This window comes from Tripterygium wilfordii, chromosome 7 (genome assembly GCF_013401445.1).
Source record: "Tripterygium wilfordii isolate XIE 37 chromosome 7, ASM1340144v1, whole genome shotgun sequence".
NCBI lineage: Eukaryota > Viridiplantae > Streptophyta > Magnoliopsida > Celastrales > Celastraceae > Tripterygium > Tripterygium wilfordii.
The window spans coordinates 15,411,052-15,432,224 of record NC_052238.1 but is presented as its reverse complement, the minus strand read 5'-3'; the positions used below and the strand labels follow the sequence as shown (position 1 = coordinate 15,432,224).

General features: G+C 37.8%; 5 protein-coding genes across 9 annotated transcripts; 2 read left to right on the top strand and 3 right to left on the bottom strand.

Annotated features, from left to right (window-relative positions):
- Positions 1-527: 527 nt before the first annotated feature.
- Positions 528-3,535, bottom strand: LOC120001840 (B3 domain-containing protein At1g49475-like). The gene is made up of 4 exons (XM_038850327.1): positions 2,642-3,535; positions 1,613-1,880; positions 1,323-1,519; positions 528-1,235 (listed from the first exon to the last, which is right to left on the bottom strand). Exons 1-4 carry the CDS (start codon positions 2,798-2,800, stop codon positions 987-989), a joined length of 873 nt encoding a protein of 290 aa, XP_038706255.1. The 5' UTR covers positions 2,801-3,535; the 3' UTR covers positions 528-986.
- Positions 3,536-4,627: 1,092 nt separating this feature from the next.
- Positions 4,628-6,085, top strand: LOC120002647 (protein RADIALIS-like 4). Its single transcript, XM_038851408.1, has 4 exons — positions 4,628-4,910; positions 5,153-5,213; positions 5,712-5,774; positions 6,067-6,085. Exons 1-4 carry the CDS (start codon positions 4,628-4,630, stop codon positions 6,083-6,085), a joined length of 426 nt encoding a protein of 141 aa, XP_038707336.1.
- Positions 6,086-6,264: 179 nt separating this feature from the next.
- LOC120002233 (3-ketoacyl-CoA synthase 4-like) lies at positions 6,265-10,449 on the bottom strand. 4 transcript variants are annotated; one of them, XM_038850909.1, is made up of 4 exons: positions 8,463-10,449; positions 7,541-7,803; positions 7,410-7,452; positions 6,265-6,607 (listed from the first exon to the last, which is right to left on the bottom strand). In XM_038850909.1, exons 1-2 carry the CDS (start codon positions 9,971-9,973, stop codon positions 7,800-7,802), a joined length of 1,515 nt encoding a protein of 504 aa, XP_038706837.1. In that variant the 5' UTR covers positions 9,974-10,449; the 3' UTR covers positions 6,265-6,607; positions 7,410-7,452; positions 7,541-7,799. The 4 variants fall into 4 exon arrangements, with proteins under 4 accessions (XP_038706837.1, XP_038706836.1, XP_038706835.1 ...); XM_038850908.1 differs by lacking the exon at positions 6,265-6,607 and adding an exon at positions 6,740-6,977; XM_038850907.1 differs by lacking the exon at positions 6,265-6,607 and having other exon boundaries at positions 7,040-7,452.
- Positions 10,450-11,970: 1,521 nt separating this feature from the next.
- Positions 11,971-20,291, top strand: LOC120002235. Of its 2 annotated transcripts, XM_038850913.1 has the most exons (4): positions 11,971-12,127; positions 13,575-13,775; positions 13,874-13,985; positions 20,132-20,291. In XM_038850913.1, exons 2-3 carry the CDS (start codon positions 13,587-13,589, stop codon positions 13,964-13,966), a joined length of 282 nt encoding a protein of 93 aa, XP_038706841.1. In that variant the 5' UTR covers positions 11,971-12,127; positions 13,575-13,586; the 3' UTR covers positions 13,967-13,985; positions 20,132-20,291. The 2 variants fall into 2 exon arrangements, with proteins under 2 accessions (XP_038706841.1, XP_038706840.1); XM_038850912.1 differs by lacking the exon at positions 20,132-20,291 and having other exon boundaries at positions 13,874-14,147.
- Positions 15,727-18,422, bottom strand: LOC120002234 (protein RADIALIS-like 1). Its single transcript, XM_038850911.1, has 2 exons — positions 16,204-18,422; positions 15,727-15,961 (listed from the first exon to the last, which is right to left on the bottom strand). The coding sequence occupies exons 1-2, from the start codon at positions 16,482-16,484 to the stop codon at positions 15,937-15,939; spliced, it is 306 nt and encodes a 101-aa protein (XP_038706839.1). The 5' UTR covers positions 16,485-18,422; the 3' UTR covers positions 15,727-15,936.
- Positions 20,292-21,173: the final 882 nt, after the last annotated feature.

Here is a 21,173-nt window from a genome sequence, read left to right as displayed (position 1 = left end):
AAAAAAAAAAAGGAACTTCTTGCACCTCATAATTAAACTAGTGGTGGGTGCAAATGTAAGGTTCTGCAGACCAACCAGCCAGCAAGTATATATTCCTTCATACATGGAAAAGATAAATCACTTGATCTCCAACTAATAACTAATGCAGTGCATTAGCAAGACAATGAGAAGAAAAAGCTTCAATCATTCAACTTAAATGCGAGCCAAGATTCAGTGCCAACGCATGAAATGAATCTGTTTTTCTTCCACTTTCTGCCATAGCTAGGTCCTTCCAAGACCCATGAAATGAATTTATCATTCTGCTCTTTTCAGCTTTCACTGCGGCACACAGATAAGTCCAAATGGGGATGATAACAGAAGACACTATTTGTGGTCATCTTACTCAAACATAAGTATCATGACTCTTGCTCAAGAACTCTTGCTTCAGCACTTGTTTTATGCTGTCAGTATTGATTGTAAGGTCTCGATGTTCATGCTCGACAAGTAACAGAAGTGCATAGTAAGCAGAATTCAAAAAACAACCACACTTCTTGTAGACTCTAATATTGCATTTCACAGTCAAAAATTGTTACCATTGTATCAACCAAGACTAAAGGGAACTGAAAACTATAACCTTAATGCAGAATCGTAGCTGAAATGGTAGACATTTTAAATTTCCAGACTACAAACTAGATAGTAAAAAAAACATGAAAGTAATTTTATACCATTAGACTCTGGTCATTTCAATAATCCTAAATACTTTCAAGAAAGTTAACATTCTACTCCTACAAGTTAACAGGCAAATCCCGTTAAACGGGCTATGGCAGAAATGCTAGCTATAGCTCCCTTCAAGAATATAGTTTTTCTACTTTCTTCACAGAGAGTTAAGATCAACAGATACCTCTAGGCTTCCTTCAAAAGATCCGCGAAATCACACAAACGTTTGCATATGGAGTATACCTATCAAATCAACAGAAAAGCCAAGATACTGCATGCATACTCAAGCTTTACTCTGGAGATGCACGAAACACAGTTACTTCCAAGGAAACATCCTTCGTTATTTGTTCGAACACACAAATGTCCCCGTTCTTCAACTTGTTGTCCGCAATAAATTGAGAACATCCACCTGAAAAGAGTAGGGCACCATCTTTCGTCTCGCGCACGTTGAGTGTCCATTCTCTTCCAGTAGAAGCCACAACTGTCATGTTGGTTGGCTTCCCATTCAGATGATACCTTGCAAATAAGGCAGGAACATGCTGCAAAAACAGAAACAAATTTGCACAATTAAGCTCCGTCATTATAGCGTGTAACGTTCATTTGTTAATTGTTATTCAATGACCTACTAATGCTTTTCTATGCAGATCACATGGTTTCATGACAATCATGAAACTGGGATTCTTTGGCTTCATTGCTTTAGCAGCATCCAATGCCCTTCTGCTCCCTTCAGACACGTTCGACTGTCTACTACGATATTGGCGATGAGTAATCGGAGTTGGTGGATCATCTTCATCTTCCTTATCGGCTGGAAAATCAACTTCCACTGCATTTTGTGAATGTAAGTGCCAATTAAAGAAACAATGGTCTAAATGGTGAAAGGACATAATTGCTTGACTGGAAGAGGGGTAACTATTACCTAGATCAACATGTGGATAAACAATCTCACACGCAGACTTATCAAATATGTGGACGTTGAACGCAGAATCTCCTTCATAAGCAAAGACTATGAAGTGTCCATGGCTGAGTGAATAATGTACTGTGAATTCATCCCAGCCTTCATCAAAGCAAATTCGGCTACTGCTTTTTGTCAATCCTACTTGCCAAACAGCACCATCCGCGACAGTGAGGATGGCAAACTCTGAAAGTTCAACTCCGAATTTCTGTGTGAATTTCAATGGGAGTTTCTGCAGGTTTCATGTTACAAATTGGTTGTAGGGTAACAAGACCAAAAGATGACAAAACTTTCAAAAACAGATGTGGAAAAAGGAAAAATTTTGCTCTTCAACTTAGACTTCTCATTGTCATCAAACAAACAATGCTGCTACATTTGGCATGCCAGAGAACATCACAGTAGAACTATTAATGTTTTACTGTCATTCGAGCTACCATGAACGAAACATGATTGACAAAGTTAAATTTTACAGAAAATCAAGAAACTGACCCTGCTGATGTATAAACAGTTGATCATATGCATCATTAGCCACAGTTCATCCAACCAAGTCAACACAAAGATTATGTTCCGCTTAAATAAAAGTTAAATCACACTTTCTCTGTGCTTAGATTGATTATGAATTTGAAAAGTTAAAAACTCTCCATGAAAGTGAATCCCTAACTGGGAGGAGCCTTCCAGGATGACTAACTCCAAAAGAAAACAATAGTTTTCTTTAAATTTGCTCAACAAATCATCTAACACCAAAGATCTTGCAGATCAGAAAGCAAACCCCCGCAGATCCCTTGTTTCCTCATTTTAGTAGCAGATCATCAATTATGAAGAAATGAAATTAACAAATATCTATCACACAGTATCTCACTTAGTTTCATGATCAAATCTCCACTCTTTCCTTGGTTAGCAGCAGAGAAACAAAGGTTTTTAAATTCCCATATCAATCTCAAACGTCTATGAGCAATGAAAAGCAAAAGAATTTTTGAGTGAAATAATACATACCAGCTTCTTCTCTTGGATGGAATCCTCAAGGATAATCTGGAAGAACTGGAATGTTTTCCCTTTTGAAAACTTCGATTGCTGCCGGCCGCCGGATCCGGATCCGAATTCCCATTGTCTAGGCATGATGGCAATGAAAGTGCAGGATGAGGTGTAGAGCATAAAATTCTCACAACAGACACAGGGGAGAGGGAAGGGGAACGAGAAGGAGAGGAGTCTCTTCTATTCAGCAAACAAAGCTATCAAACTAAGACACTTATTTGTTCTTACATCACAAGCCATGTGCTTTTCTACTATTCAAACTGGAGTTTATGGGTATTCATTACTTTTGTTTCCATACATGGATGAAAGATTTGCAGGTGTATTTCTTCAATTATTACTTTTAACTGCAAACTTGTTCAAAACCCACAGCTAAATCCATTTAAAGCCTCAACCTTTTCTTTTTCTGAGTGTGTAGTGTCCAAGGTTGATTTCTAATTATACAAATTTATTCTATTCTCTTGTTGTTCCTTCTCCCTATTCAATAAAGCTATTCAAATTTAACATGAAGCAATAAAAGGAAATCTGAAAAATGACCATAACCCATTGCTGGACCCCATTAACACCCCTCAATACAACCCATCAAACAAGTTGGAATTGCAATCACAACCTCAAAACCCTGCCTAATTGAAATACCCAGCAGATTAGAATTGTTTCTGAATTAGAATCCAAACCCACTTTTTCCTGGACCCATCTAAGATCAATAACTAGGACCCTGTAGGGAGTTTTAGACAAGTTTCCTTTGAACTTGACACCTGAATGTCAAGTATGGCTCATAATAACCTATCTTCGGGAGCATACAATGACTCATTTGTCATCTGTGGCGTTAATCTACCCACTAAAATATCTCCCGTCTCTACCCACCCACAATTCCATTCTTGTCTAAATTTCAGAGTAAATGGGTGCAATGATGAAAGCATGAGGCCCTTGAGCCTTATTCTCCTCACTCATAGGTAGGCATGAGGTACGAGTAAACATTGACAAAACAAAGGCAGCAGTCTGTCCAGAACCAGTCTTGGAAATGCCAATGACATCTCTCTGGCCCAAACCAAGTGCAATGACCGCCATCTGAATTGGAGTTGGGGTCTCGTAGCCCGCCATCTCCACAGCCTTCAGGAGCTCAGTAGTCAGTTTACTCTCATCCCAACTTCTCATCGCCGGAGCTGAGCATCCGACATAGGACATCACATACTAACCATTACATCACAATCCCCTATTAATTATTAAATGACTTCATTTTATTAAAATTGAGAGGATCGGCTCGTGAAGGCCTGGGCCCCGCACTACAAGTCATCTCTAACGGGCCAAACAGGCTCGTGGGGCCGGAAACGCAGGCCCAGTCTATTACAAATTATTGGGCCGGGTTTATCACGGACCGTGCCGTCCAACACGTCCCGTATTATAAAGCGTTTATATACCTTGAGGCAAAGACAAAAAAAACACAGGGTTTCTGGAGTAACCCCAACTGACACCATGCAACTGCAGCACCTGATGTCTGGTCTACAGAGACGCATGAAACAAGAAAATAATGTGATCACTGTTGTGGGGTTCAGATGCATTAGCTAAGCTACCCAGCTGTGACTTTTTGGAATCTTGTATATATATACTTGTATGTATTGTTGAAGACAAGGGAGAGAATCCATATCTATCATAGATCGACACCTCGTACGTGCGAATTATATTGTTCACTTTAAAGTTTCGATTCACGTGAGTACGTCGGATCACCTTCGTGGATTTATTACTTATGATCCCAACAATTGAACATTAACCCAAGTCACTTAAGCCCACGAAAATGTCTAATTGATATATAAGGGTGGGCTTTGTCCATATAAATTCATTGATTGGGACATATCCAACCGTTGTGATATATTTATCTCTCTCTATATATATTCTTATTGTCTTTGATGGGCTTACTATAGGTTAGAGAACTTAGCATATTAAGGCTGAGTTATGGCTTCAAGCTGCCAAGCTTCTAGAGACTCAAGCGGCAGCAGCTCCTCTAGTTGGACGGCAAAGCAAAACAAAGTGTTTGAGAAGGCACTAGCCATTTACGACAAGGACACCCCGGAGCGGTGGCAAAATGTGGCCAATGCTGTGGGCGGTGGAAAATCAGCGGAGGAAGTGAAGACCCACTACCATCTTCTCCTTGAGGATCTCCACCGTATTGAGTCCGGTCGTGTCCCTTTACCCAACTACTACAACTCCGCTACTACTACCTCCCAAGACATAAACAGTTAATTATTTCTAGTTCAACGATTTTGCTACTTGAGCTTGCATGTTATCACTTGTCAGCAAATATTTTTACAAAGCATATATATATATATATATATATATGCACAATCTCTAGGATTTATGATTTTGTTCTTTTTCATTAATGTGTGCATGTACTTCAAAAGTACTTAAAATTCTAAAAAAAGTTCTATCTACTTTCTTCATTAAAAAAATTAAAAAAGATAAGAACTTTTTTTAAAAAAGTAAAAGAGTTCTATCCACCAATATTTGACAAGCTCATGGTTAGGAATCTCACATTGGTTGGGTAAGTGATTTATAAAGTTAAGCCCACCCCTTACTTAACAAAAAAGTTTTTTCTTGATTCTAATGAGTTGGGTTTTGAGCCATAGTAACTGGACTTGCTCAGTGAGTTGTTCTTCTGCATGTAATAGTTGGACTTGGAGGAAATAAAATCATGCGGGCTTGATATATCTAAGGAAATCGGATAATGTAAAGCTGACAATATTGTTAATGTGTATGGAGTGTAGATTTCTAACACTCATTGTCTATTCCACATCACCAAATAGCCCGTAGGCCAAGGGCCAACCCAAGCTTGAAAGGACATCGGGCAGGGCCTTAGTTTTGGGTCATGCCTAGCTCAAAGCCCAATCACATGAACTAAATTTGGGCCAAGCCCAAACAATGGCACAGTCCAAAACCCGACCAATGACCCGATACCTTCAATTACATATTTACATCACATATGAATCTACTTATAAATTAGATAGTGTTATGGTTAAAGAGAAATTTCCTCCTTTTTTAGATTTAGGGATAATAGCTCTCAAACCCCTAACCCCCCTAACCATCCATCAGGAATGCATGGAAGGTACCTTGTATTGAAGACGAGAAAATTGGGCACAGGATTACGAAATGCCTATGTAGTAAAGTCCAACTTGACATTCATGGGCTTGGTCTGGGTTCAGTCCCATAGACCCTATATAATAAGTTGGACTCAATCATGTTCTTAAATTTGGGCTCACAATCATGAAAAGGAAAATTAAGGCCCAGAGTTTGCAAACAAAACAATTTTTAGATTTTCAGATAACATCATCATAAAAATAATTTAAGAAAAACACCCGAGAACAACATATAAGCTTGCTTTTGAACATCTGATGTAGGCTTAAACTCAGGCTGTAAGACCCCCACACATATACGAAAAAAAATTTAATGACATTTAACTAAGGAATTATTATTATGTGTGTAAAATCTAAGAATTACAATAAGATTCTTATCCTTACATATGTCTATAAACATTTTAAATTCACATACAAATAACATTTTAAAAGAATGGCAATCTGATTATCAGTTATTTTATATCACCCAATTCAATACAACTGCCTGAAGGGGAATCTCAACTCCAGTCCTCCATGTAAATCCAGAAATTAATAAATAAGGGAAAGACAAGTCATAGGTAGCTTAAGACACATGCATTGATTTGTGCAAGTCTAGGACTAGGGATGGGAAAAAAATCAGTTACGGGTTGGTTCTGCGTCAGACAACAACACGTACGTGTTTATGAAATATTTGCATGTCCGGACCTTAACCCATATTGGATTTTGGACGTACTTAATTGAGAAAACTCGGATTGATTTAATTCCGAACAAGTAAATCAGATAATAACCTCATTTGAGTTGAGTCCACCCCACCACCCTGTGTACACTGACATCAACAAGCGAGAACAATGTGTCATTACTTGACTAAGTGAGATCCAAAACAGAAGAAATGGGAGAAAAAAAAGAAGAGAGTAGTTACTAAAAGTTTCTCTCAAGTGTATATGAAGCAGCATGGAGTAGCAACAGAACAAAGTACTGGTTTTCAACTTTAACAGCCGGAAATTTCATTTGAACATCCCAACTTAGAGGGAAAGCTCCCCTCCCAGCACATTCGAATCGGACTAAAAAATGTAAAGAGAGTACAAACATCACGAAGCAATTTACTGTGATCGACTACAGAAATTCGAATACAGTCTGACAGACTGTCGAAATTATGTACGAATGAGGTCCGGATTTGAATTTCATACCGATTGTTCCTGCAAGACGGTTATTGTAGTTAAAGATCTTTTATCAGATATAAAGTTTTCCTTTTCTTCCAGGAGCTTCATTCAAGCAATGTACGTAGTTCACTTCTTCACAAAAAAAAATCTTACAATAAGCCAAAATTCAAGAGTCTGTACAGAAGGGCTTCCAGCAAGACATAATTTATGCTTTTTTAAGGTTCAATATCATTTTCATCAACTGCAGATAAAAAAATAAAATACGGCAAGTAGTTGACAAGAGAGGAAATATCCTAAATGAAAACAAAACATTCACAGAAGATATGATGAGTCCTCAAATATTGCATGTATTTGTCAATGACGTCCGGAAGAAGCAGTGCTAGCGCAAGAGAAAATTCAGCAACACTACCTAAATGAATATCTTTAAAAGGGAAATGGGTAGGTGCAGGAGATAAGTCATTGACATACCTTTTCAAGCAGCCAACTCATTTGGGCAAAAGCCAAGCATGTCCTGTATCAGATGCAAAAAGGAAAAAAAGAGAGGTTTAAGTCCATATAAAGTAGTGGTAGAAGAATAGAAAATCCAGACATTACCATACCTGCCAGTGTGAATGGGAGGCTGATATTGCTTCTACTTTCAGGATACCCAGACCAAAGTCGATCATATTTTTGATATTATAAAGCTCACTGTAATAGGCAAATATGTGACCTAATGGTAGAGTTGTAGGGGAGCAACCTAGAGGTCATAGATTCAGTTCTTGGAAACAGCTTCTTCACAAATTATGTGAGTGTAAGGTCTGCGTAAATCCTTCATGTCCAGAACCCGCCCATTGCAGGAGCTTTGCGCATAGAAGTTATTCACCTATAAAGATCGTTTGTTATAATCCAAGCACGATAATCCACATACTGTAAACTCACCACAAATTTAAGCAGGAAAATCTTAGTCTTGTCTTATAAATTCTCTAAGAAGGCATTAGTTAAGCTACAGATCAATTGATTTAGCAGGATTAATGTTTAGAGCAAATCATATAATAATCTTCATGAGGCGGCGTCTGGAAGCTATGTTTCAAGAATTTCCTTCTGATATTAATTCGGCATAGTAAGCAACTTCTTTGAAATTGATTGATATACAAATATGAGATGATTGATTCATACATCAGAATCTGCTGAAAACTGAATAAAATGAGTTTACAAGCAAATTTTGTGATTCTGAGAAGAGGAGAGGCAGACACCATGTTGTTGATACAAACACCAACTTGTTCTGCATAATAACTACAAACGCAAGAACAGATACTTGACGACACATTTTCATGATTTCCAAGCCACAGAAGACATTATGACTTTCAACACCAAAATAGTCATATCTTCACCCCAGCACAGGTTACAAAAGAAGGAAATATAGCATGGCAACAAGAAGTGAACGTGAACATTTGTGAATCAATCTATCAAGGTAACCTTCACTAAATTTAAGAGGGTCTAACCAATGTGTTGTTGAACTACTCAACTGTCTGCACTGGATACCTGTGGATGCAATCTTCCCAAGGGCTATTAACAGAGGGCTTCACGTTTCTAAGAGCTTCCCAAACTGCACTGTTACATTTAAATCCACTCCCAAAAGCAATCTGCCAGACACGGTTCCCCTTCTGCATCCTACCTTTTGCTTCTGTGTATGCCAATTCATACCAAATGGAGCTCGATGAGGTGTTACCAAATCGATGGAGAGTCATCCTAGATGCCTCCACATGAACAGGCAGAAGCTGCAAATTCTTCTCAAGCTCATCAATTACAGCCCTTCCACCAGCATGAATGCAAAAGTGATCGAAAGCAAGCTTAAAATCAGGAATATAAGGCTTGACTTTTGCATTAAGCAACTTCTTAGAAACCAAGGTGGCAAAAAACAGTAGTTGCTCACTTATAGGCAAAACCAGAGGACCCAAAGTGGTGATATTAGTCTTAAGCGCACCACCAGCTATGGCCATGAGATCTTTCGACAATGAAACCCCCGTCTTTCCCTGATCGTCATGTTCCTGATAAACACAATTAAATGCTTTATCATCGGCTCCTTTATGGGTTCTCACCACATGAACAAGCATATACTTGGACCGACGCCTGTCTACGGCTTTGTTCGACAGCAAAACTGCAGCACCCCCAACTCTAAACAGGCAATTGGGTATCAACATAGACTTCTTGTTCCCAAAATACCAGTTCTGAGTGATATTCTCTGTACTAACAACAACTGCATAGGTGTTCCGATGAACTTGCAGCAAATCTTTAGCAAGGTCAACAGCTATAACACCAGCACTGCAACCCATGCCACCAAGATTGAAACTTCGAATATTACCTCTTAACTTATACTTGTTAATAATCATAGCAGAAAGCGAAGGAGTAGGATTAAACAAGCTACAATTAACAACAAGGATACCAATGTCTTTAGGCTTCACGTTTGTGTTCTTAAAGAGCATATCCAATGCACCAAACATCACGTCCTCGGCCTCCTTTCTCGCAGCCGCCATTGACGGCCTCGGAGGGACGTAATGCATCGCTTCAGGGACGTACGTCTCCTCCCCCAAACCGGAACGCTCGAGAATCTTGCGCTGGAACTCCAAGGAGGACTCGTCGAAATCTCCAGTGAGCTTGGAGTGCTCCATGAATTGATGGAATTTGACCCGAAGATGATCTGGGGCACGGTAACAGGCGTAGTCAACGAGGTAAACGGAGCTCGGTCGGGACATGATGCAGATGGTGGATCCGAAAACGAGAACAGCAGAGCAGGTAATGACTGTGACGAGGTTGTACTTTAGGTGCAGCCAGAGCTGGTGAACGTCATCTGGGTTCATTCGTGAAGCCTCGACAATAATGACTGCCATCAAAGGGACCAAGCAGAGCTTCAATAGATGGGTAATCAAATAGTGATACCCGAGCTTCACGTACTTGAGATTCACGCTCTGTATAAAATCGGGTAATCGCCGGCTCTGCTGGAGTTGAATCGCACCGGATCCGCCATTGGAAGAGTTGGATTCATTCGCACTCATGATTAATCGCTAACGATATCGGGATTCCGGGTCTGATTAACAAACCCAAATTGATGAAATTACGAAATGGGGTTTTTTTTCTTTCTTTATTTCGAATGGTCACACTGCGGGCGCTGTGTATGACTTTCTATACATACAGAAATGGTGTTCAAACTTGAAAGAGAATATGGATCTGGATAACGGAGAATTGTTCGATGGGTAGCTAATCAGTATAAACCGCCATGACAGAGACTGTTCAAGGTTGAAATGACTCCTATTTCGGTTCTGCTCTCTCTCCCAAGCTTGATTGCGCGAGCGAGCAAGAGAGTGAGAGAGCAGATTTATAAGAAATCTAGGAAATCCTAATCAATGGAAATAACTCGTTTTTCAAAAATTGAGATAAAAATAATAATTTTGATTTTTGAATTTGGGAGAGGAGGAGGGAGTGGATGTGGAGAGCGGAAGCTTCAAGGCGGGTCCAGGAACGGGTAAGTGAAGTCGAAATTAAACGTCTAATCCTTTAGATTATTGAATACTAAAACTATTTTTATTTAAGGTTTTTCATATCAAAATCGTTTAAAAAATTATTTAAAATTTTAAAACTGAAATCGTGTCATAACCGTTTATCATCTGATACTCATTTACCATTTACCATTTGACATTTGACTTTTTTTTTTATTTTTCTATAAATATTATATTCAATTTCTTAAAAAATAATCTTGAGTTATCATGTTGTTATAGTTTGAATGCATAATCTATAATTCTATTATGTTATTTTATTTAATATGTTTGATCATGTTAAAATTTAGCATCCTAATAATATACCTTTATATAAATAATTTATAATGTTATTATTATAATTCACTTTTTTTTTAATAGACGGTGGTGCCGACATTTTGTTTCACCCATATTTCTCTTTGTTGAGGGATATTTCATTGCTACTATCTGGTTCTTAGACGATCTGTATTAATTATACCATGCAAGAATGAAAATTTTGTTTTGATTTTCTTGCAAAGTTACAGGGTGGAACCGGCATTGTGCATCGTGTGCTAGTATGTTGTGCATATAAACATGAGTTACCAAAGGTGCATCGCGCTCCAATTTGTTCAACTCTTGACAAATGTAACCCCCGACGATGAGTCGGTGTGACGATACCCTAAGTCTTTCGTATCTTCTCTTCTTAAAGAATGGTGAATTGATCTTGGACTGCTAAGTGTTAGAGTTACGAGATTTCATATCATGGTTATTAAAGCTTAGTCCATGTGTTATGTATGTTGGGTTTGTTATTAGTTTTTTTTTTTTCTTTTTCCGAAAGGCTCATAAGGTCACACACATGCTAAGTCATGCTCTAGCAGCTCTACCCAAATCTCAATCTTCTGGTGAGAATGGAACCCTGAACCTCAACGTCCTAGACAGACAACCTGACCAACCAGACCACCTCTCATTCTCTGGCTTGTTATTAGTTAGTTCATGAGTTTGCATTTGAGTGCTTCGGTCCAACAGATATCATATATGTACAAGGGGGCAAAGTCTTTAATAAATTTTTTTTTAATCTCTATATTATTTCCAAAACGTCATTGCGGCTGTAGTAGATAAGGAATATTAATTAATTATCCAGTATCATTGACTAGGAAAAAAATTATTAATCAAAATTAATTTATGTTCAGGTACCATTACGTTACGTGATTGATATTCTCTATAAATAATTACAACATGTTACTTCACATCCATTTTTAAAATATATAATAAATATTAAGATAAGTTTATAGTCTAAGAGAGAGTCAAGAGAGGCTATCTTCTTTTTGAAAATTGTCGGTTAGATTTTTATCCAGACCCGTTGATAATTTTTATGGGTTTGTGATAAGCCCATCAGAAGAAATGGATAGCCCAATCCATCACATATAGAGATTGGGCCTAAACAAGCAATCAAGTAACAAATATGAAGCCCAGCAGAAGAAATGGATAGCCCGAACAATATAGCCCAATTCATCATATAGCGACTGGGCCTATATGTATGTGGCGGCGATTAGACAGGCGGCCGCTCGGGGCTTCGTTACCGCCAAAGACGCACAGGCGCACGCATACCCTTTGAAGGTCGGTGTAAGACCATCCAGAGTGATTTGGCTTCTGGTCTGAAAGATAGTCGTCGAACTCCAGCCGGATAATACTGTTCAGGTTTGTTTGTTTTGTGTTTCTCTTGATCTCAGTCCATTACGAATTTAATCATTCGAATTCGATTATCTGTAGCCAAGAAACCTACTAATTCCACCTAAATCGATGTAAAGTTTATGATGTTAGCGTTATCGGCTCAATTAAAGTTCACTTTTTGATGTTTTGAAGGTTAGAAATTGTACGGGTATGCTATAGTTTTTGTGTGTGTGTGTGGGAAATTTTGGGATTTGCAGGCAACGCAAGGGGTGAGCATTTGATTTCTGATTTAGGGTTGAAAAATTAAACGTAATGGAACACCGTGTTTATTGTTTATGGAACGTGCTGCCAAATTTGGATTGGTTTGACATATTGCGAGTAAATAACATGGAGTTGCTTGAGTTACCATGACTATCATGAATGAACTAGTGATGACTAAATAGTGATTATTTTTTTTGCATATTGGGTTGGAGATGGCAGAGGGTGTTTGAGGGAGTGATAATGGAATGCAAATAGTGGTATACGAGAATGAGATGTATAAGATTAACAACAAAGCCGTCCAGAGCAAAATTTCGATCTCTGAGTGGGCTGGAATAGTTGCACCATGTGAACCTCGAACCCTTTCTATTCCAAACTGATGACTAGTAATTTTAAAATTGATTTTGGTCAGCAAAAGTTCCCATGTTTTGTATTTGAAGAACATAACAGAATGTGCATCTTTTGTGACAATAACAACTCAAGTTTAGGCTCTAAGACCACAAATATTTAATCATATGGTTCTCTCTCATGTTTTCTTCTTTGAGTTTGAGAAAGAGGGTGGGACCAAGTAGGATTAGTTGATAATAAATTGTATTAACAACTTTCTTAAGCTCTCTTTGTATTATAATTATAAGAATAGTGGAATTAGTCTAATCTTACAGCCCTTATTCTTAGAAAATTACTTCAGATTGTTTTGTAATACAGCTTCAGGAATCCCTTTTTTTGGGTGGCATTTAGATGTGGGCTATATGGTTTTGCTTTGGGTCTTCAGTACATTCTCGATTTGTTCTTGTTAACCAATCTTACCCGTCTTAAGATATGACACTGTAGAGTAATTTCCTTCTTTTCCACTATGCAACTGATGAGAAATATCCCCAGAACAACTCCTAATGGATTCAAATATGCTGGATTTTCAAGTCAAAATCCAGCTGCTGAAAAAGGGTGTTCCGCCAGTCCCTTTCCCAAATTAAGGAAGAGGGAAGCAGATTGGTTTCTTTCTTTAATTTTTTCTTATTTGATTGCATATTATTGTGAAGCAAAAGATGCTATTCTTAAAGAGTTTGGCCCTACAATTTTTTCAATAGAAGTCAAGTAATTTAATTTCTTCACATGAACCCAATTCAAAACGAGTGCACAATTATCAAAAAGATCCGTCGGGTTAATTTCTTCAAGGTTTCATTGATTTTATCTGATGGAAGGGTTCATTACCTTTTAGGAAATACCGAGGATGGAGACACAAAAAACTGACACTGAGAAACACGGAGCAGCTGCTGGCACAAACCCTGCCATGTCTTCATGTCGAAAGATGAAGAAAGATGATGCCTCTTTTTTGGAGGATGTGAAAGATCACATTGATGAGTTCATTAATGCGTCTATGGATGAACACAAAAATTGCTTTAAGAAGTCCATCAAGAAGGTTCATTTTCAAATTTAATTATCATTCATTACTGCTTGCCATGTAATATGGTGTCATTCCTTGTTTGCTGCTGATGGCTAACTCTTGCTTCTTTTCAGATGTTTGGAATGTCAAAAATTGTTGCAGAAAGAAATGCCAATGCTAAAGAAGTTGAGAGTTCTCTTCCGCTTCAAACAACTGTTGCAGACTGAAGTCTCTTCCTCCTCTCCTCTCCTGGTAGCTACATCTTATTCTAGAAGCATGTTGTTTATCTTGGATATGATTAGAATTTTGTATCCCATGACAATGCTACAGTTACTATTTGAAATTGAAACTTTGGATGGATTTTTAAATAATGAAAGTAATGCTTATTTGAGCTATGTGGTTTTAGGACTGCTCTGTGTCTACTAGTTAAATGTCTCACTGCTGAGTTTGATTAGGGATCAATTTGATTGTGGATTGATGACTTTTAAGTTTGGTCAAGGTTGATTGGCTTGGTTGAACTGTCTGCGTAATAATTAAATAAGAATATTTTTCATTGGCTCAAGTTCTTGTGATATGGTATTGGATCCAAGATCCTCAAGTAGCTTCAAGTTGTAAATTCAAAAATCAATTCCCTGCTGATCTTTCACAAGTTTGGCCTCACTAATATACAAGGAGTCTGGCCCCCCGAGTGAAGGGAGTGTCTCTGTAATATATACATATTGTTCATCTTTGCAGCAATTTATGTTAGCTGCAATGATGTTTTACCTTGACGTAAAATTTGTCTTCTGAAATTTTGTGCAAAATTTCATTGTTAAGGTGTGACAACACAATGAAGGTCATTGTTAGAGATCTGAATCCAATACGTCCTTTTAACTTCGATGGTGCAAATTGAATGCAATAAGTTTCTTTGCTCCCCTGCGAATGGCTAATCATTCTTGTTAGTCATCTAGCTGGCATGAAAGTGATTTGATTAAAATGTACATTCAGAGGTAACATAGTTGCGACTGCAATGAAAACAGTTAAAGATCACCCTATAGTTAACTCCTTTTGCTGGTCTCAGGTTTCCTATAAGTGGTTATTGTAATGTATCAAGCACAAAACCAACTCGAGCAATAGGGGTTATGTTTTATGATTTGATCTGTTGATTTATTATTATTATTTTCTCAGTTTTACTTGTTGGAATTTGCACATGTGACTGTAGTTTTATTCTTTGTTTAATACACGCAAATTTGTTCTCATCAGCAACTGTTTAATATGTAGAACCAAAGGAATCCAGTTAATCAGTAGAAGTTTTGTGGCTTTATTGTTGAAATTATAGATTCCTTTGAAATTTTGACATCAGTAGAAGTTGTATGTATAAACTAGTGTTGTTTGAGACTTTATTGTGGTTTTGAATAAAACAATATTCTTCCTGAAGGAAAATGGTGCGACATTACAGGACACACAGTGGGTGTCCACGTCCTCTACAGAAAAAATGTTTATTGGGGTAGAGGATTCTAGGTTTGCAAAAAGATGATATCTGTCTTTGTCAAAGAGAGAGAAATGAAAACTTTGTGTGTGCCCATCCACCAACTTTTCATTAAAAATGATGGCATTATTAACACTTAACTTGTGTGTCATTTGGCCCACCTGCCGGAGTAAACCTCTGGACTCGTGCACTGCACCCTTTGAAATTTACTTAACATGTGTTTAATGATGAAAGCAGTCTAATCCCTTTAAATACGTAACACATCTTGAGAGCCTCCCAAATAGGGACTTGACAACAAAGACAGGATTGCACATGTCAACTGTTGTTGCCAGAAACATAGTTCCCTTGCAGCATCTATGCCTTTTTTTTCTTTCCCCTTTCATTGTCTGTTTCTTTCCCGCCTATTCACTTGCTTGTTTTTTCTTCTTTGTTGTGCATACATTCATGAGTTTTTAACAGTCAAACATTGGTTATAAATCCGAACAATGAACAGCAGTAGATTAATGAAAACAAAGGGAATAGCAAGAACAGTATTAGAGGATGTCTATTCATCCGTCAATGCATGAGACATAGATACATAAAAAACCTGAGGAACATATGAGGTTGAATCACATATTTGTGATTCTTGAATTTACCATTATATGCTGCTATATATATCTATCCTACGTGTTATACATTGAGCAGACCTACTAGTTCTTTATTGCTGCTAGTTGTTGACTCACTTAATGCTCAGTAGAGCTTCAAATTCTTCATCCTGCATATCAGAGAAAGAAAATGATATTAGATTCCTCTAGTTATATGAACTTTATCTGGGTTATGATTAGATAATGATAGGTTTTTCGCCATTTTGGTTGATTCTTATTCCAAAATATTTTGGGATCGGCTGCACAAATCTGAATGAAAATTTAGTTGGAATACGCTGTGAATTCTGTTTCTTTGTGCTGATATCACAGGATTCATTAGTTTAAGATATGAACAATAGGTTTTACATACTACCTCTTCTGCTCATCGCTCATGCTTCCATTGCTACTCCCCCCAGTATTCCTGTAATTGGGGATTGGCACTTGACCTGACTCAATGTGCTCCACATCCTTCTCGAGGAGCTCATAGTAGCTCTTCACTTCTGCTGCTGTTTTTCCTCCAACTGCCCTGGCCACATTGTGCCAACGGTCCGGGGTGTCCTTGTCATACACAGCCAAAGCTCTCTCAAAGGCCTTGTTTTCTTTGGCCGTCCAAGACCCACAGGAGCCACGCGATGACATTGAACTGGATGCCATAGATTTCTAAGAAAATGAATGAAAATGTGGAGAATAAAACTTTTCTTGGAGAGGCTAAGGAGGAGGATATGATGGTTAGAATGATGAAGAGTCAAAGAGAGAAGATTAAGGTCAATCAGATGATATGTGAAAAGGAGGTGGCAAAGCTTGCTCTTTATAAGAAGGGCTAGGAGGGGGTAAGGTTGGGTACTGCCAGTTGGCAAAGAAAGTCTTTCAAAAAAACAAAATTTTTAGAATTTTAATGATTTGTCTCCTTAGGAACCACAAAAGAAGCAGGACAAACAGGAAGAACAACATCAACTTGGGAGAGGAGAGAATCAATATCTCCAATAAATTAGGGTCTACAAACAGTGCAACCTCAATTAACAAGAGTTGATGGAGGTTTTTTGAACTCTTGGACATATGAAAACCTTAATCCACCATAAAATTTTTTGACATCTCTGATTGGATTCTCTGACTATTCAATCTGTCAAGGGCTACCATCTCCACCAATTTTCTGGCATCCATGTCTTTTTCTACTTTCCTCTTATCTTCTTATCAACTATCAGAAAATAAGGTACTATTTGCTGAGTTAGAAAAACTGAAAAAAGATATGGCGATATGCTTGAAAAGGAAGAAAACAAAGTCAGAAGAAAAGTTAAAACAAAAAAAAAAGCTTCTGATATTATGCAGATTACCTTTTCTGTTCTATTATCTTCCCAGAAACAAGGGTCTTAGGTGGGGTCAAGCTTCAAAAGAATCAAAACCACTAATAAACTTTCACGTGTGCACCACAATCCATATTTGTTGTCTTTTACTTCACAAAAGTTTGCTGCAACAGAAGTCTGAAGTTTGATTGTGTAATCTTCTCATCATCATAGGTGATCTTTGCAAGTGTATACTCTAGCTGGCCTTCTGGTTCCGTAGAATTATTTTAGTGCGTTTTCTCAACATTTGCTAGGCACTCTTATGGCAGTAGGGATAACACCCTGAATTTGGGATTTGCCAGTTTGGTCTGTGATAAGCTGTAAATCTCCATAATGTATTTCGAAGGGGCCGGGGAAGTTCAAGTGGCAAGCTGAGCCTATTTGACTAAATAGTCCCTTGCTAGGGTCGGGGTGTCTTGGTAACAACTTAAAAGCGTGTAGGACAGATAATTTCATTCAAACATCAGTGATTGAGTGATATGTTGAAATTCATAGCCCAAATACATTGAAGATATTATCCGCTTTGGGTCACGGGCCCCGCACGAATTTATTTTTCATGGGTCGTCACCAATGGTTCGTTGACCTAGAGAACGCGTCTTTGGGGATTGGGTTATGTCAGCTCCTCTCATACGATATTGTCCTCCTTGGACTCCGATTCTTTGTGTATACATTGGTTTATCTTCAAAGTTTATTTATACGCGTTTTCAATGTGAGAAGGGGTGGGATTTGCTTATAAACAACTAGGTTGAGTTAATTGAAATGTATGTGAAAACCTTTCAAACAAGTCTTTTTATTTCTTTTGTACTTGGGTTGGAGAATTTCATTCAGGCATAACAACAAAAACATGTCAGTACAACAAAACATCATCTCGGAACAAGAAACATACTCATAGAAATCCGTGAAAATTTGGTTCTTTGCTGCACCATCAAAGTCCCATCTTTTGTACTGATATTCTATTTGTCTCTTTACTGTTATTTAGTAAGAGTAAACTATTTGTATGCATCTTCCTGCTCAGGATTAAATAATCAAATATGTTATACATTTCCAAAACACAAATTAGGTAATAATACAAAACACAGTTCTGCTATATGTAACAAGGATCTCTGTAGACAATTTGTTTGCTTTGTCTTCTGCGGTTACTTCAAGACGACTTTTTTACTGAAGTCACAAAGATTGGCTTGTATAGTTTTATCATTTTGTTCTTTAATTTTTAACCCAATATAGCTAGGAATCTTTTTTTTTTTCCCTTTTCTCTATTTGATTACTCCTTATTGTAAAATGAAAACTGATAAGGAGGTTTGTTTCAGCATGGCTGGGCAGAGCAGAAATTCTGATATAAAGTTTCTCCTAAGCAACCAAAATGCTATAATATCTTAGAATCTTGTACCGGATGCTAGGACTCCTTATGACCCACATGTGTTTCGATTTTGAGTGATCAAGTGTTTTACTATGTACCTGTACTTTGTGTGAAGTAATTCATTTAGGCTGATTTGCTTAAAAGTAGAGGTTTTGTAAAGTTGTCATGGCATTCTCTGTTTAATTTGTTTGAACATATGCAGATTGCAGACGAACTCTTTTATCTTGAAGAATTAATGCATATTGTTTCCATTATGTTATTAGGCTTTCGCATATGTGACCTAGTAGTAGAGTTGCAAGGGTGTGGGGGTAAGGTCTGTGTACAATACATCTTGTCTCTCCCCGACTCTGTCCACTATGAGAACCTTGTACGCGGGTGTTGTTTACCTATACTCCTTATTGCTCGCTAGTTCATCATTGGCGGCTTATTATGAATGCTATGTTCAACTAATGTCTGTTTAGGACCTTTAGGTTCCGCTATGCCCCAGCCTATTTGGCCAATATTGGCTAATATCTTGCCAGTAGACTCCATTGTAGCCTATTCACATCAAGAATCCACAGAATCAACTCCTAGAAGTGGTATTATGGAAGGAACATAATATCAGATTAACGCATAGTGCTCCCATGGATTAGGATTCTCATATGTAATGGAATAAGCCATAAGAACACAGTTGCTGCCACACAATTGTGATTCTTTTACCCTCCCTAGTTAGGAATTACTTGTTTTGAGCAGAAAATTTGGAAAAAGTAGTATCTCAATTAGCATTATTGGTTGCACAGAACAGTTGTCACTTGTCAAGTTGCATAAGCCATCTTCAAGGGATTCTGATGAAAAGCTAAAGGAGCTAGCAGTGATCATCGTTGAAAGTTACCTGATCATCAAACATTCTAGGAATCTGTACGATAAAAAGAGATATGCTTTGAGATACAATCTGTCTTATTGATGTTTTTGGAATCCTTATCATCCACGTACTGTCTCCAATAGGATTCAATATGTGTGGATTCCCTCCCTCTCTACAAACACTGATTTTCTTCTCCCAGTGGTCCTTCACAACTGCAACTTGCAGATGGTGGATTAGGATGACCATCGACTTTCTGTACCATGATGTAACTCTGTCAAGGACCTATTCAAATAGAAACACCCGACATGATGTGGGATTTCATTGGTTAGGAGTTAGGACCATAGAGCTAGGGATCTACCATACAATGGGAAGGGAATAGAATCCACCACCAAGAGCTGACCGGCTGGTTCTAGGCAGCCGCAAAGGCGCGAAATATCTTTTCTTGATAGAATCTTTAAGTATGGTCGAGAAATCAAAAATAAGAAGAAAAAGAAACAGCAATATAGTTAATAGGTACATTCAGCTGTAGGAAGTTGAGAAGGTATCTATAACAAGATGCAGTACAGTGTGAGAGGAATGTGCAGATAGAAATGCTGATTGTGTGAATAAGATTTTGTACAACCTGCCCCACACAGATGATAAATATATTTTATGCAAGATTGATAATGGGTATGTGACTCTCAAATCAAATTGTTGAAAGATCATTGATGTATTGGACTATTCCTTGACTGGTTGAAATTTACAAATGCTTATTCCCTTTTCAGGGATTCTGATTTTGAAGATCCACAGAGACTGGACCAAGATACTGTGGGGGCATGGATTCTCTTGTTTTTTCAGTTGATCCTATGTAGCTATTCCAGTTAAAGTGTATTACAAAGTAAGTTCTTTTTTTCTCCTTGATAATTTACCTAGCCATGCATGTGCTTTAACCCCCCCACACACACATCTATATGATCCTGATTTAGGATTTCTCGAACCGGAAAATCACGAACTGTATGTAGATAAGAAGTAGAACAGATATTGACTTGCTCTCAACATCTTGGATTGCCAATAGTATTTACACTGATATTAGCAGATAAATATCTTCTTGTCGGTAATGAAAACATTACTCCTTTTTATAGAAGGTGGTTTAGAGGAGAGTTTCTTGTAATGAAAGCATTACTCCTTCCGCGAAACTAATCACAGGCTTCAAGATCTGGAGAAGATTTGCAGTATTAAATTGTGATGCAATAAAATAGTTTCTGTATATGTTTATCATTTTAATGAACTCTTTCAATGATATCTCACCATTTGTGATAGTTTCATGCTGTCTTTTGGACCAGTGTAGAATGCAAACATTGTTGTTTCAGTGCCTATGATGAACTGTCTGGTTTATGAGGATCCACACAGCTAGCTAAGCTAGTGAACAACCAAGTGTAACAAAGTAGTCTCTGTCAATCCTTTCTGATTATGTTGATCAATCCATAGGTAACACACAATGGTTGATTTTCCAAATTCCAATAGGAAAAAAGGCATATTTTTTCTATTGCAACCTTCCCGAACCCTTTTTCTTTGGGTAAGTAAGCGGGAGGGGGCTCGAACTTGTCTATCACTCAATTTGAGTACATGTCTTAATCACCTCTGTTAGGGGGTTGTTGGCAACCTTCTCGAATGCTCAAAACAAGCATAGCATTAAGGGTATTGGCTATGGTTAAGGATTCATCAGACTGCCATGTGTGATGAACAATCTGATTTACAAACAAAAACAATTAGCAAATTGCAGTAAACTCTTTTGAAATTTTTACTGAAATCACAAGGAAAGTATA

Coding starts and splice junctions, on each gene's coding strand:
- LOC120001840 (XM_038850327.1), bottom strand. CDS start 2,800: ATGCTCTACACCTCATCCTGCACTTTCATTGCCATCATGCCTAGACAA. Junction 1,520..1,612: donor TTATCCACATGTTGATCTAG/GTAATAGTTACC, acceptor CACAAAATGCAG/TGGAAGTTGATTTTCCAGCC. Junction 1,236..1,322: donor ATCTGCATAGAAAAGCATTA/GTAGGTCATTGA, acceptor CTGTTTTTGCAG/CATGTTCCTGCCTTATTTGC.
- LOC120002647 (XM_038851408.1), top strand. CDS start 4,628: ATGGCTTCAAGCTGCCAAGCTTCTAGAGACTCAAGCGGCAGCAGCTCC. Junction 4,911..5,152: donor TACCTCCCAAGACATAAACA/GTTAATTATTTC, acceptor TTTTTAAAAAAG/TAAAAGAGTTCTATCCACCA. Junction 5,214..5,711: donor AGGAATCTCACATTGGTTGG/GTAAGTGATTTA, acceptor CTCCTTTTTTAG/ATTTAGGGATAATAGCTCTC.
- LOC120002233 (XM_038850909.1), bottom strand. CDS start 9,973: ATGAGTGCGAATGAATCCAACTCTTCCAATGGCGGATCCGGTGCGATT.
- LOC120002234 (XM_038850911.1), bottom strand. CDS start 16,484: ATGGCATCCAGTTCAATGTCATCGCGTGGCTCCTGTGGGTCTTGGACG. Junction 15,962..16,203: donor ATGAGCGATGAGCAGAAGAG/GTAGTATGTAAA, acceptor TCTGATATGCAG/GATGAAGAATTTGAAGCTCT.
- LOC120002235 (XM_038850913.1), top strand. CDS start 13,587: ATGGAGACACAAAAAACTGACACTGAGAAACACGGAGCAGCTGCTGGC. Junction 13,776..13,873: donor TTAAGAAGTCCATCAAGAAG/GTTCATTTTCAA, acceptor GCTTCTTTTCAG/ATGTTTGGAATGTCAAAAAT.